General features: G+C 34.6%; 1 protein-coding gene across 1 annotated transcript in view; it reads right to left on the bottom strand.

The window, feature by feature from the left end:
• The window catches only part of LOC109443880 (uncharacterized), a 37,817-nt gene that overhangs the window by 8,946 nt on the left and 13,809 nt on the right, over window positions 1–15,062 (bottom strand). The window contains exons 2-4 of the mRNA XM_019724763.3: window positions 12,044–12,119; window positions 6,542–6,673; window positions 4,337–4,460 (exon numbers count right to left, since the gene is read on the bottom strand). Of these exons, the coding sequence (XP_019580322.2) occupies window positions 4,337–4,460; window positions 6,542–6,673; window positions 12,044–12,119 (332 nt within the window). The remainder of the gene's footprint in view (window positions 1–4,336; window positions 4,461–6,541; window positions 6,674–12,043; window positions 12,120–15,062) is intronic.

Below are 15,062 nucleotides of genomic sequence, written 5' to 3'. Positions count from 1 at the left end.
TCTATTACTGATAGAATTCTTAGTCATTGTATTTAAATCTAATATGTCAAAGGGACACTATCAAAGATTCAGGAAAGAAATAGGCTTTCTTTGTTGACTATAGTTTTAAAGATGAATTTTTTAAGTTAGTCAAATGAAAGACAAAGTTTATATCATGTTCATGAATAACATGCTTCAAACATTATTCAGAAAAAAATGATTTAGAACTTACTTCTTTCATCTTAATTGCTTTTACATTCGATCAAACGTACTAATACTTTCTGATTACTAGAAATATCTATGACACCATTTCTCTTTTGAGGTACATTATTACCACAGCTGAAGAATTAAAAGATGAATCTACTGACCTTTGTGAATGGGCCAGGAACCTTTTTATTCATGGTCGGGGTGACTTATCTTAAAAAGTTTCCCTGCACATGAGGTTAAAATTTGAATACTTTCCTATAGAAGGTGCGTTTTGAAAGGCATATTCATCTCCTGGTTATCGTTCTGAGGCAATTTTTCAGTAAGATTCATGCTCTAGGTTTTTTTTCCCCCCTTCACTTGTATTTATCTTACATTCACCTTTTCTACCCTCCTAATCCCTAGTACTATTCCTTCTCAAGAGTTGATTTGCCACCTCTCCACAGGACCATGTCTGAAGGTTCAGAAAGCATTATTTTAGTGTCTGTTAGGACACTTTCAACTGACAGAAAAGTTACAACTCACCGTTCCAGATCTTTAAATTGCTTTCAAATACCATAAATTTCTGTGTTAACATATTTAGAATGGGTTTATAATAAGGGATTTTAGAGACCTGTTTTCATTACTTATTTTGTGTTTCGAACAAAATAGAATTTATTTTTCTAGAAAATAACAGAAGTAATTTATAGTATTTTTATATGTGAAAGAATGATCACTATTAGACTTAGAAACTTTTTTCTGATATGTACGTGTTTTTTCCAAATATCCTTATATGGATTTATAACAAAAAAATTAAGGGGGAGGTTTTCACTTGAGCAACGATGGTTGAGGGAATTCCAGTTGAATCTGCCCAGCAACTCAATGAGTTCAGAGTCTAGAAGGTGAAGACACGCAAGTAAACAAAGCATTTATCATAAGACTCATAATAAATGCACACAGAGGTGCTATCAGAGTATATAAGAGCGAACCCTTAATTTCATACTGGGGGAAAGAAGGTTTCAGAGGGAATGTTTGAAAGAAACATTTAGATAATCTTCAGAAATATGAGGAATCACCACATGAACAAGATGGAAAACATTTCAGTAATAGTACATGTAAAGGCAAGGAGTATAATGTGTGGGAAACAGACATGTGAAGTATATGTAAAACAGACTTATGAGACTGTTAAGAAAGGAGGTCAAGAATCAAGCCATGAAACATCCTATGTCCCCTTAAGGAATCTGGTGCTTATTAGATGGGATGCCACTGAAGGACTCAAGGGAGTGACCTGATAAGATGTGCATTTTAGAAAGGTAAATTGGAAGTTTGGGGGAATGATTGGTGGGAGGAGAGGCAAGAAATCTACTTAGGAGGCCATTATAATAATCATAATAACTAAGATCAGAGAGGATGGGAGTAGATCTGGAGAAAAGAGAGAGTTCAGTTTTTGACATGTTCAGTTTATTGGTGCCAGATGAACCCCTTGGTGAAGATACTAGATGTCTTTGAATACGGACATGGGGCTCAGTGTTCAAAGGTCTGCGCTAGATACATAGATTTGGGTACCTAAAGTTTAAGCCACAGGAAAAGACGAGACAAAGTGAATTGAGTGAAAAGAGAGCTTCGGACAGATCTATTTTTTTTTTTTTTTTTTTAAATCAAACCATCTCATTGAAGGTCTTGGGGAAAGAGTCTAAGGGCTGAGAAGACAATGAGATCTGATGTCCTCAACCAGACTGGGATCTTCCCAGCTTTGCAGTTGCCAAAAGTAGAACAGAATCTTGAGAAACACTAGGTATTATGGATTTGAATGGAACAAATAAATGAAAAACAAGACAGCTAGAAGACTAAAAAACATTTAGATAAGTAGAAGAAAAATAAGAAAAACAGTATCGTAAAAAGAAAAAACTTTTAAGGAAGGAATGAACAACAGAAGTTAAACATACAGAGATTCAAGCAAGGTAGGGATGGGTTGTAGAAATCAGATTAAAGGTGGTAAGAATTTCTTTAGTGAATGGGAATAAAAGAAACGGAAACAATGAGTAGAGAAAACTCTTCTTAATTAAAAGCATAATCAGTAAAGGAAGGGAAACAGAGTGAAAGACTAAATCAGGTTGCAAGATGGAGAAGAGGGTATTACTTTAAGATAGTGGAGACCTGTGCATGTTTTTATGTTGATATTATAGAGATGAGAATAAATGAAAAAATGTCCTGCAGAAGGCAGGATTGGAGAGAATGTCCAGTAAAGGTAGAGAATTAGTTTGCTTTTCTTAAGAAAGCAAAGGGAAGGAAGATTATGAAAATACAATACAGTAAGATAAGCGAGGAAGGGATATAATACTTGATGTCCTCTCTTTTCACTGAGAAGTGGGAAGCTATATTACTGCTAAGAACGAGGAAAATGAATATGGTACAGAGGCAAGATTTGGAAGCAGACAAGTGAGCTGACTAGGGATAGGGAGAAGACTGCAAAGCAGCATTGAGAACCTAGCTGAAACCCTTAATCATCAATCCATGCTAACACCCATCCACACTGTGGAGGTATTTTTTTCTAACATGCAAGAGATGAGAATGAGGACTATACATTAAGCCAGAGTTGAGTATTTCCATTGGAATTTAGAGAATATTTCTTCAAGATCTATCGCTGACTAACTTTGGCGATAAGGATAAAGAAGGGATGTATATCTTTTCAGTCCATACACGAAACTTTTTTTTCTCTACTTGGTTTTTAAAATTAAGAGCCTAAGATCAGATCAATGTTCTAGTGTCTAAAGCATCACAAACTTTCTGGTATCACAGACTAAAATGCAACGTTATGCTGCTTGGCGGAACCCAGTAAGAACAGGGTTCATTCAATCTGTCTCCCTAATATAAACAGTTGAACTAACAGCACTTAGTGCCCCCTCCCCTCTGCCTAATCTTTGGAGAAAATAAACTAATGAAGCTCTTTTCGATTTGCTGGGACAGAGTAAAATGAGAAGCCCTGGGTCCAGAACAAGGCTGCTGTGGTTGACATCGTAACCATTCTGATCAGCCTAAAACCAGGAAACCAATTCTACTTCCCAGGCTCTTACTAAACAGCTGGTTAAAGAGCAGCCATTAGCAATGCATCTGAAATAAGTCACTTCCCAAGAAGAAGTAGCCCTGGTCTTTTGAAATTCTTCTTCCCTAAGGCCAGGAGACTAGGTAGGCACTACAAATTTCACCCTTTTCTTTCTATTCATTCACCCCTCCCCCCACCCAAAAAAGGGTTTCTTGTCTCTTTTACATTTCTGGATGTAAAAAAAAATTGCTTATTTCAGGAGATTCCTGCAGATAGGTAAGGGAGAATTGGCATCTGTTGTAATTATTTAGCCCCTGTAATTCTTTCTGTAACAAGCAGATACAGGAAAAGGACAACTATGATGTTTATCCTTTAGGATATGTTTGTCCATTATTTGTAAATACAATTATATAATGATGCTGTCGTTTAAAAGTATCTCACAAGCATTTTGCCAAATGACTAAATATTCTTCTTTTACTTGGGCTTTAACATCTGCCTAGTATATACCATGTGTATGTACATGCCATAATTTATTTAACCAATTTCATGTTAATGATCTTTTAGGAGCTTTCCAACTTTTCAATATTATAAACATACCAATGGACATCCTCATAAATACACGTTTACATATACCTCTATTTATTTAGGAAAGACCCCCCATCTCCCCATAGATTCATGGAGTTAAAAAGGTTTTTACAAGTTTTTAAGTTTTAGCTTTCTTTTCTGTATAAAGCCAAATTGTACACCGAAAAGACTAAGATGTACCTTACTTTATGATATACAGTCTTTCAAGAAAAGTTATTTCTAAGTCAATTTTTAAATACTGACTTACATTTTTATGTGTTCTCAGGGTATCAGCATATAAGGAATGCTGTAGGGGATCTATTTGAAAAGCAAATACTCATCTCTCAATGTACCATTTCTGTATGCTTTACTTTCCCTAAAGCAAGTTTTCTTAAAATAAGGGACATGCACACATTATAATGGGAAATCTTTGATAATGTCCTTTCAACTTGAAGTATTTGAGCAAAATACGTGTATCACGTTTAAGTGATCTATAATAATTTTTACTAAAATAATCTTTATCAATCAAGTAAAAACAGTTGGATTCTATCAAACATTGCTAATTACCATTTTCTGCATTTTCCCAAAGGAATTTTCTCACGCACTTTTTGAACTGCAGAATAGTAGTATTATCAGGGACTTCAAGTCCAACAGTGTAAAGTTTTTTATAATGAACACTTTTAGGTAAGTCCTAGAAACAAAGGAAAATAGAACACAACAATTACAAGTTATTAAAAACAAATTCTTCAACCCAATAAAACTCATAATTCAGTATTTTAAAAATAGGGTACAATGATTACATTGAAGGCACACTTTAGACCAATTTGTGTAGAACTCTTGAATACTACATGAAAGACACTAAAAAATAAGCCCAATTCCCAGTGGCACATGATAATCATGAGTTAAGGATTCAAATGATTAATCAGACACAGGGTCAACCTAATATACAAACTTAGTGTTAACTCCACAATTGGTGTTAGGATTCCAGATGTCAGCTTAGGTTATGTTTAGTAAGCCTGTTTTAAAGTGCTTACATGTTTCCCTGACTGATTTAAAATTATGCAAGAGAATCTACAGAGGGTGCCAAAAAATATATATACACGTTTTAAGAAAGGAAAAAACTACATTAAAATTGTAATACCCAATATATACCAATAACAAAAGATGAATACAACTCATGTGTATACATTTTTTTTGGCACTCCCAGTATAAGTGAGGCTCTAAGAACAAAAAGGACTAATTTCATCATTTAAGTAAAATCAATTAATCAATTAACAAGACTCAGTTAAAGAATACCAATGTTGGCAATGAGTGTAAATGTGTAAGATCAGATCTTAGGAGCAGATAATATATTTGGAAAACCCAGGGTAATCACCCTTGAACATTTACATGCTGAATAAAACAACTGGTTATATGTGCAGCAGTTCAGCAGTGGCTGTAAATACTAGGCCTTGAAGAATAGGTGGATTTTGGGCAAGGATGGAGAGAAAAAAATTCCAAGTTTATGGAATGATTTGAGGCACACAATCAAGAATGAACATAGAATGTTCATGAGATAGTGCAGAGATATACCTAATTAGAGGAGATGGTATGTTGTAAGGGACTGAGAAGAGTTAAGGTGAGAGGGGGACCAGATTAAACTGCGCCTCACAAGTTGGGGAGAGGAATTTACATGTGATACATTAAAAACAGGGAGGAGGGCAAAGAGAATGAAGACTTTTTTTAGAAAGAAACTAGAACTGGCATGAAAATTTTGTTTAAGGACAACTAAGAATGGAAAAGACTAGCTGCTGAGATATCAGGTGAAACACCTAGAGAATCTGAGATACATTTCACAACGAAAAATCTACAGGTTTTAGTCCTTGATCTGACGTAAGGTACCAGGACAGAAGACTCAAGGGATTAAAACCTGACAGGCTGAGGAGAAACAGGGCAGCTCGAGAGAGTGCTAATTTGTATTTTTGGGAAGGGGTGGTGTTTAAAAAATGAATGTATGTTTAGTTTTATGTATGTTGAACTATGATATGGCAGCAACGTATCCAAGACAAAATGTCAATCAGGGTAAATGAGAGATGACATCTTTGATGGCACCAATCCAATTGAATAGCAAGGTTCAAAAGTTATTTTCCTCTAGAGCAAGGTTTTAAAACTCTTGCTCACTAAGATTGGGGATGGGGGGTGGGCAGGGAGTACTGTCCCTAAGATCAGGGATGGGGCGGGGGGGACTAGAGGATGATGATGAGGCCTAGTGGGTCCTTAATCTCCTACTTCAATCAGCACAACTTCGTTTACTTGCTTCATATAATGGACTTCAGAGCAAGGTTTAATGGAAATGATTTTGATGCTAAAGAAAGTTCGAAAAACACTGTTGTGGAGTAACACCTGTCTCATGTTTTTTCCTTTTCTTTATCTTTTCCTCTTTTGCTTTCTTTTCCATCATACACTCTTTTCCTTTCTTTTGTTTTCTGTTCACTTTTTGCTTTCCTTTTCTATGTCCATCTATTAATACATTTCTTACTTCTAGTTATTTTGTTCTCTTAAAATAATAAAATTCCATTTTTCTTCTCTTTGCACAATCCAAGATTTTAGAAAAGAATATACTGTATGATTATATGAAGGATTTAGAAGATTTCTAAGAGATTACACATGGTTAATTCTGAAATTTATATTTAAAAAATCAAGAGGATATCTCAATTCACTTTCCAAACACAATATTAAATCTTTTCTATTTTAAGACCTATCCATGATAATGAAATACATTTGTAACTTTACCTTCACTTCATAATATCTTGTGGTATATGTTAAATCGATAATTAATCCAAGCTCCACATTTAGTGCTTTTATTGCACTAACCAAGTCTTTTGGTGTAAACTTCTGGGTTGGAGTAAGTCTCTGATTAACTGCCTATAATGAAAATGAACAATAAGGTTACATGATAAAGATGAAATGTAAATACTTAACATAAAACAAAGGAGAAAAAAACATAAGGCAAAAAGAATCAGTGAGAATTTTCATAGCTTTAGGAACACTGACAAAGCTGTTAACAAATTAAGAGCTGTAAGAAGAGCCTAAACATATTTACATCTTTTGCTTCAGTGATTTTACGTCTAGGAAATTATCCTAAGGCAACTATTAGAGATGTGGGGGAAAAAGAGATTGGGTATCAGAACATTCACTGCACCGTTATTTATAATAGTAAAAATACTTTGTACAAAGGGTCCAAAACAAAGGGTTATATGTAAACACTATAATTTGGGAAGCTTTGAAGAGCTATAGAAAAATATATGTCATTATATCTCCTTAGAAGAATTCGAAGAAATTGTGAATTCCCGGTTATTTTCTTGGAGCATGTTCAGCTTCCCAAAACAACTAAGGGTTTCTTGGGTCACCTAAGCTGAGGAATGAAGAACCTGCAGAGAAGTCTGATCCACCAGGCTCTGCATCAGATCTCCACAGATGTATAAAATACACATGCTTTATTTCTGTAAAATAGTTTATAACTCTTAGAGCAGTGCTGCCCAACGGAAACATAAGCCACATATGTTTTAAAATTTAAAATTTTCTAGTAGCCACACTCAAAAAATAAAGATACAGATGAAACTAATTTTAACATGTTATTTAACTCAACATATCTGAAGTATTATTTCAACATGAAATTAATAAAAAATTGAAATTTTACTTTGTTTTCTTTTTTACTAAGGTTCGGTATCTACCTTGTAATTTACACTTACAGTACATCTTAATGTGGATTTGCCACATTTCAAGTGCTCAATGGCCACGTGTGGCTGGCTGGCTACCATATTGCATAGCACAATTTTAGAGTATTTCTGATCTCCAAAGACTCACAAGGCCTATAGGCACTGGTTCTGCAACTACAACAAAAAAGAACTAATTAAAACTCTCTACACTGAAGTTTAGTTTAGAATCTATGGGAGGAATTTCCTGAAGAACTTCTGCAGGCTATGTTCATCTTCAGAAATTCAGAAAGTACTTCATTCAATTAATATTAATGGGTTTGGTTCTAATAAAATTCTTCCCAATTAGCAAAAATCGTATTTATTCTGGTTGACATCTGTAATTTTCTGTATGAGGATATATTTCCTTCATGTAAAAAAGAAGTGTAAATACATTTGTTATCTTGTGACAGCACTCCTTCCCTCTTTCCAATAGGATAGACAGCTGTGATATTGTGGGTAGAACTCTGGAGAATCATAAAAAGTGGGTACAGTCACAGTTCCACTATTACCTTGTTGTATAATCTTAGAGAAGTCACTAAAGTTCTCTGGGCCCTGGTTTATACATCTTTAAAATAAGGTAGATTGACTCCATCAGTGATTCCCAAACCTAGATGCCCACTGTAATCACCTGAAGAAACTTAGAAAAAACAAAAAAATTTCTAGACTGCACCCTGAGCTACTGAAACAGTTTTCTGTGAGGTGGAGTCTGGGCACTGTTTTTAAGCTCACCTGGTGATTCAGAGGCCACCAGAAATGGTAGTCTTAAGACCAGCATTTGGAAACTACTGCACTGTTTACCCTGAGATTCACTTTAGTTCTAAAATTAACTATGCATCCAGGTAGATAATTTCCTCTTTCAAATATCCTAACCTGAAGTCGTAAGGCTGAATTAGCCAAAGAATATCATATCCACTTTCTAATAGTTTGAGACATTTAGAACAGACATCTAAAATGAAATGAGGCTTACTCTTTTTCTCTATGTGTTAGCTTCACTCTGCTTCTAAACACTGAGTGATCTTTAATTCAAAGACCAAATATAAGATCAGAAATTAAACTAGTTGCAAATAAACGTAGCTGCAAATGAATGTATGAAGCAGATGTTTCACTCTTGAAGTACCAAGAGCTGAAAATACATGACTTGAGAGTATTTTCTAAGCCCTTCCTACATCTATCTTTCTTTCTAATATCTTTCTTCCTGCCTCTACCCTATGAAACAAGTTATTTGGGAATACACTTTCCTCAGAGTTATCCAGACTAGCTGATTTACATTTTGAACTTCTTTGCTCCAAAGGAAGAGAAAAAAAAAAAGCTTCTATATCTTCTCAAAGCTGATCAATCATCTGTCCTATTCCCTCCAACTGTCCAGAGCTTACAAAGACCTGCAGAACATGAGGTAGTACAGTTCTGATGCCTATTAATATGACCTTAGGTGAAGGCAAATACCACTTACAGGAAGCTTAATAGTCTAATCACAAAATAATCGCATCAAGGGATATAACCGAGGTCATTAGCTATGCTAACTAGAAGAGAAAAAAACCCACACAAACCCTCAGAAACAGTTCAAAGTCTTGCATGCTGTTCCTGTAGCTGTTTGTCAGTGCCATGTCCATTACACTTCAGCATGTCACAAGGCATGTTGCAGCATCCTATTAAAAGCACCTCTGACTATCCACCTGAGGGCTTTCTCTGGTCTGTATGCACAGCGTAGCACAGAGAAGTTTTAATGGCCACAAGAAAAGATCTCAAAGATAGATGACAGTCTGAGGAAAATTACCCCTTAGTTGGATAACTCTGAGGTGTATTCTGAACTGAATTCCCTAAAAGGGATTGAGCTTGCCCAGAGTGATAACCTGGTAACACATCCTTTACTGGCTTCCTTCACTTTCCTGTTTCACATCGTCAAACTCTCATGATGGTGCTTGCTGGGATCACCACTTGAAATCAAATCCTTTTCTCTGGGTCTGCTTCTGAGGGAACCCAAATTAAGGCCATTTATACAATTAGAATCTAAAATACAGGTGTGTCTATAGTGAGTTACATTTAAAGCACACAAACATTCACACAAGGGAAGTTACAGAATGCATACTATTGGGACAAGGTCTTTGTGATTAAGATCAGAGGCTTAGAAACGATCGGACCACCCTGGGCTTGAGTCCCAGTTCTGTCACTATTATGTGATTTGGACAAGTCACTTTTTTAAGCTTCAAGGTCATCATCTGTAAAACAGTACTTACATGATAGGATTGTTATGAGAATTAAATGGAATAATGCAAAAACGTTTAAAACAGGCCCCAGTGCATTCTACCTTTAAAATAAATGTAGTTAAGCGTATTCTTACATTGAAGTGGAGAATGGGAGTCTGCTTCATTAAATGAGATATACTGACTGAACACTAGTCAACTGGAAAGGAACTCTAGTCAACAAGAGGACACACATGATATATAGGCCACAAAGTGGAGGAATGTAACTCCTTGTCACCAAGGACTTGGCACATTTCAAAAAGGATTGTCCCGCTTTGGTCTACTGGAATTTTTTTTTGCATCAAATCGAATGTTAAATAAAATATTAACCGTGAATGAAAAATAATTTTGTAGTAGAGTTATCATTAAAAAAATCTCACAGGATTTTTCAATCAAATAGTAATCAGAATGAATCCAAGATTCTTACAATATAATTACAACATTAGAATTATTAGGTTGGTGCAAAAGTAACTGTAGTTTAAAAGGTTAAAAAAGCAAAAACCGCAATTACTTTTGCACCAACCTAATAAAAGGGATCTTGGAACTGAGGCTCTGATAAATTACTTGTCCAATGTCACAGGCTAAATGCCAGTCAATATTTTAATCCAGAAATTACCATCTTTAAACAGCTCATAATACCAGGCTGCATTGCTTGATTAAATACTCATTTTTCTCCCAGATACAAAGGTTCTAAGTTTCCATGTTTATATTAAACAAAGAAGAACACAGAATTTTAAAATTGTTGTCAAATGTTATATATGGATTATCTGGAGGTAAATCTATAATTTTGGTCAGTCTATAAATTTATCAGCATGTTCCTAAACTGCTGTTACTGCTCTTCAGTGGTATGCAAGTAAGGATAGTGCAACAGGTTTGCTTTTTGTATTATGATTAATAACAAAAAACTGCAGTTAACACAATGTACTACAAAGCCAAATATACGTTTTAAAAATTAATTCAATTTGGCAATAAAAATAAAAGAACTTCTAGTACATGGTACAACATGATGCACATTGAAATCATGCTTAGAGAGAGTAACTAGTCACAAAAAGGCCACATACTTATGATTCCATTCATATGAAATGTCCAGAAGAGGCAAATGTATAGAGACAGAAAGTAGATTAGTGGTTGGTTGCTGGGGGGGAGGGGGGAGAAAATGATGAATGACTGCTAATGGGTACAGTTTCCTTTTAAGGTGATGAAAATGATAATCTGGAATTACTGGTGATGATCACACAACTCAATCAATGTATTAAAAACCACTGAATTGTATACCTTAAAAGGGTGAATTTTATGGTTTGTGAATTCTATCTCAATATATTAAAAAAGTAACTTAAACACCACTGAAAAAGAAACATCCGAGTTAAATTAGGCAAATATAAAAGATTAAGACTTGTGTACTCACACTTTCCCAAGGTCAAGAGAAAGCAAGAGAAAATACAGCTGCCATAATTCTGAGGCCATCTAAAACATGGCATGGTTTCAAGCATCTTTTGATTTTTTTAGGAAATGCTATACAAAGAATTTGACAAATTGATAAAAGAATGTTGACTGTTTATGGAGGTAGGAACTAAAGAATTATCCCTCTTTTTTTTCGATTATAACTTTTAAATAGATATAATATAAAACTCAAAATATTAGTAACATCAGGATTAAAGATCTTTTCTTTCAAGAGTATTTAATCTTGTTAAGTCTGTTTTCAGTAAAATAAGTTTAACCATTAAAAAGTAATTGAATTTGGCAACAAAAAGAAATGAAGTGTGATACATGCTATGACACGGATGAACCTTAAAAACATGATACAGAAACCAGTCACAAAAGACTGATACTGTATTATTCCGTTTAGATGAAATGTCCAGAACAGTTAAATTTATGAACACACAAAGGAGACTGGTGGTTGCCTAGGGGGAAGGGGGTGGGAGGAAAGGAGAAAGGGGAATGACTGCTAGTAAGCATAGGGGTTTTTTTTGAGGAGGTGATGAAATGTTCTAAAATTGTGGTGACAGCTGCACAACTCCATAAACATATTAAACACTACTGAATTGTATACTTAAATAGGTGAATTTTACAGTATGTGAATTATATATCAATAAAGCTATTATTTAAAAATTAATTCAAAACTACTCCCTTACACCAGTAATTAATAACTGTATGTGTGAAAGGTTTGTTACCTCCATGTCAAACATTTGCTGGAAACTTGCATGCAAATATTTTCACAAAGGAAAGCATAACATTAAATAAGCATGGATTACATTAGTCTCAATCCCCCTTATTAAATAAGAAAATAATATACATACACCCTTTAAAGGAACTTTAAAAGCAATAAATCGGGTTCCAGGTAGAGGATGTCCAATTGGTGTCACAGTCCTCCACCTGCAATGAAAAGAAACAACTACAATTAAAACAAAAAGGTTTTAATGACTCAAGATGGTAAACAAAGAAATCATTTTTAAATAAATAGAGACTAATTTGTTGGTTAGTTGCTTTCTTAGTTGAAATTTAATTAACTTCTTCCTCCCTCAAAAAAAAAAAATTAAGGTTTTACGTATGTACAGTACTTCTACAATAAACAAGGAAGCATCCATTTCCTGGATACACTTTCAATACCCCAAATGATATTTTGCTATTTTTTTTAAGTCTATTTAGGTCCTATTACCATATTGAGCAACTTGTCTCATTCTAAATATGTCATGTTTTCTCTTGCTTCTTCTGGCCTTCTGCATATACCCTTCCCTTAGAATAAAATTTCCCCAGTCGCTCCGGCCCACATCCTCTTCACGTTAACTTCATTGATATGTCACCTTCCCTCATGAACCACACACCATCCCTCTTGAACCACTACCATTTTTAGATTAAAAAAAAAATAGGTTTGTGGTCTTTTTTTTTTTGCACTTTTTAAACAAGGAATTGGCCTGCAATATTATTCTGAGTCCTGATACACTATACTTCGCATACCTACATAAAAAATGAGCATAAATGAGAAATATAATCAAATTTTATCTAAAAAAATATCTAACTCCACATTCAGTATTTGGTAAGACAATTTTTTTTTGCAGTTGAGAGTTTTATTAGTCCCATTTTATAGACAAGAAAAAAAGACACAGAAAGATTAAGTAACTTGTGGTGAGTCAATTTTTAAAAAGAACATCAATTTGGTATTTTAAGTTTTAGACTATGATACATTTAAGTTTAAGAAATTCCTATTTTAAGTAGAGACTATCCAGTCTGAAGAACAGAAAGCAAAAAGAATGAAGAAAAATGGGACTCCTCAGAAACCTGTGGAACACTGTTAAGTGCACTAACATATACACAAGGTCTGACAGTTAACACTTTGTAAGCTGGCATTTTCCCGCCAAATCGCGTCGTAACGCGTGGCTTTTTTGACATTTTCTCACCAAAATTAGACTTTCCATAAAATATTCATATCTTTCGATCTATTTGATATTTTTCTATGAAACTTTCAGTGTTTTAGTTTAAAAAGAGGTCTCTATTTATTTACTTTGCAAAATTTTTGCCGGTTCCAACTAGAAGCGATATGACAAGTTTACTCGTTTCCCACAAACAATGTGTTAAGTTCGCAAACTCATCCTAGAAAAAGTGCTATGTACCTCATTGCTGCATATCACTATGGTCACCTTCAAAGTACTCCCCTTGGGAAGCTATGCACTGATGCCAGCACCTAGTTCACCCTTCAAAGCAATTTTGGAACCCTTTTTCTGGAATGGCCATCAAAGCTGTCATCATATGACCCTTGATGTCCTGAATGTCATCAAAATGTCTTCCTTTCAATATTTCCTTTATCTTAGGGTAAAGAAAGAAGTCACTGGGGACCAGATCAGTTGAGTAGGGAGGGTGTTCCAATACAGTTATTTGTTTACTGGCTAAAAACTTCCTCACAGACAGTGCCGTGTGAGCTGGTGCATTGTCGTGATCTAAAAGCCATGAATTGTTGGCAAAAATTTTAGGTCATCTGACTTTTCCATGCAGCCTATTCAGCACTGCCAAATAATAAGCCTGGTTAACTGTTTGTCCAGTTGGTACACATTTATAATGAATAATCCCTCTGATATCAAAAAAGGTTAGCAACATGGTTGAAACAAGTTTGCGAACTTAATTGTCACATCTCGTATGTAATGGGACTCCCAGAAAGAGAAGATTAAAGGGCCAGAAAAAAAATTTAAGAAATAATGGCAGAAAACATCAAATTTGATGAAAACCTTCAATACCTGAGAAGCTTAACAAACTACAAACAGGATAAACTCAAAGAGATATACACCTAGACACATCATTGTTAAACTGTTAAAAGACAAAGATGAAGGAAAACTCTTGAAATCAGCAAGAGAAAATGACACATTACATACAAGGGGATCTCAGTAAGATTAGCAGCTAACTTATCAGCAGCTCACAAGGTAGTAAGATGACATTGAAATGCTGAAAGAAAAAATACTGTCAACCAAGAACTCTATATCCAGCAATACTATCCTTCAAAAAGTGCGGCTAGCAGTAGTCCTTTGCTTTGCAAGAACAGAAATTTGCTTTTGATAATTTATCTAGAATTGAAAAATTTGTTTCTCAAGTTTTTAAATACAATATAATGCCACCAAAACCCATTAACAAAGGAATAATGTTGGAATAGGTTCTTTTCTTTAGAAATTAAAAAATGATTTCTAGCCAAAGTCATTCTAAATAAGAGTTCATTTTCACCTTTAAAGAACTCATTAACTCTTATATTTTTGCCTGTGACATTTTTATAAAGTAATTTCTTTGATGGAATTTCCTTGTGGAGTAAGATGACCTTGAATACTTAACATTTATCCATTCCTCAACAGCACATCTAATTCACCATTACAAATGACAGTCAATTATGACTATAATTTTATAAACATATTCATCGTTGGGTTTGACATCCAGCAGGGAGCTGTTCCTTAGCATCGACAATACAAGGGAACCATACAGAAGCAATTTTAGACCATCTGTTAATACTGCCAATATGACTATAACATACACTTTTTTCAATTCATTTATTTTCACAACTAATGTTTCCATAATGGTACAAATAATGGTATCTAAATAAACTGGTACTTCATTTACATGATCTATTCAACTACTTTTAAGAAAAAAGCAAGTGTATCTATCTATATTCATCCCCCACGTTTGCTTTTGGAATGCAATACTTTTTGGGTTTTGGTTTTTCAGACAGACAAAATTTTATTAAGCTCCTAGGGTACACAGAAATCTTTAGAGTATACTGTGTAAGTCCCAAAGCCACTTGCTTACAACACTCTTGGACAGAGTGTAGGCAATTACCACTGCAAA

The sequence above is a fragment of the Rhinolophus sinicus genome, chromosome 15 (assembly GCF_057876585.1).
Source record: "Rhinolophus sinicus isolate RSI-liver-muscle chromosome 15, RSI-T2T, whole genome shotgun sequence".
Taxonomy (NCBI): domain Eukaryota; kingdom Metazoa; phylum Chordata; class Mammalia; order Chiroptera; family Rhinolophidae; genus Rhinolophus; species Rhinolophus sinicus.
This window is presented reverse-complemented; position numbering and strand designations above follow the sequence as displayed.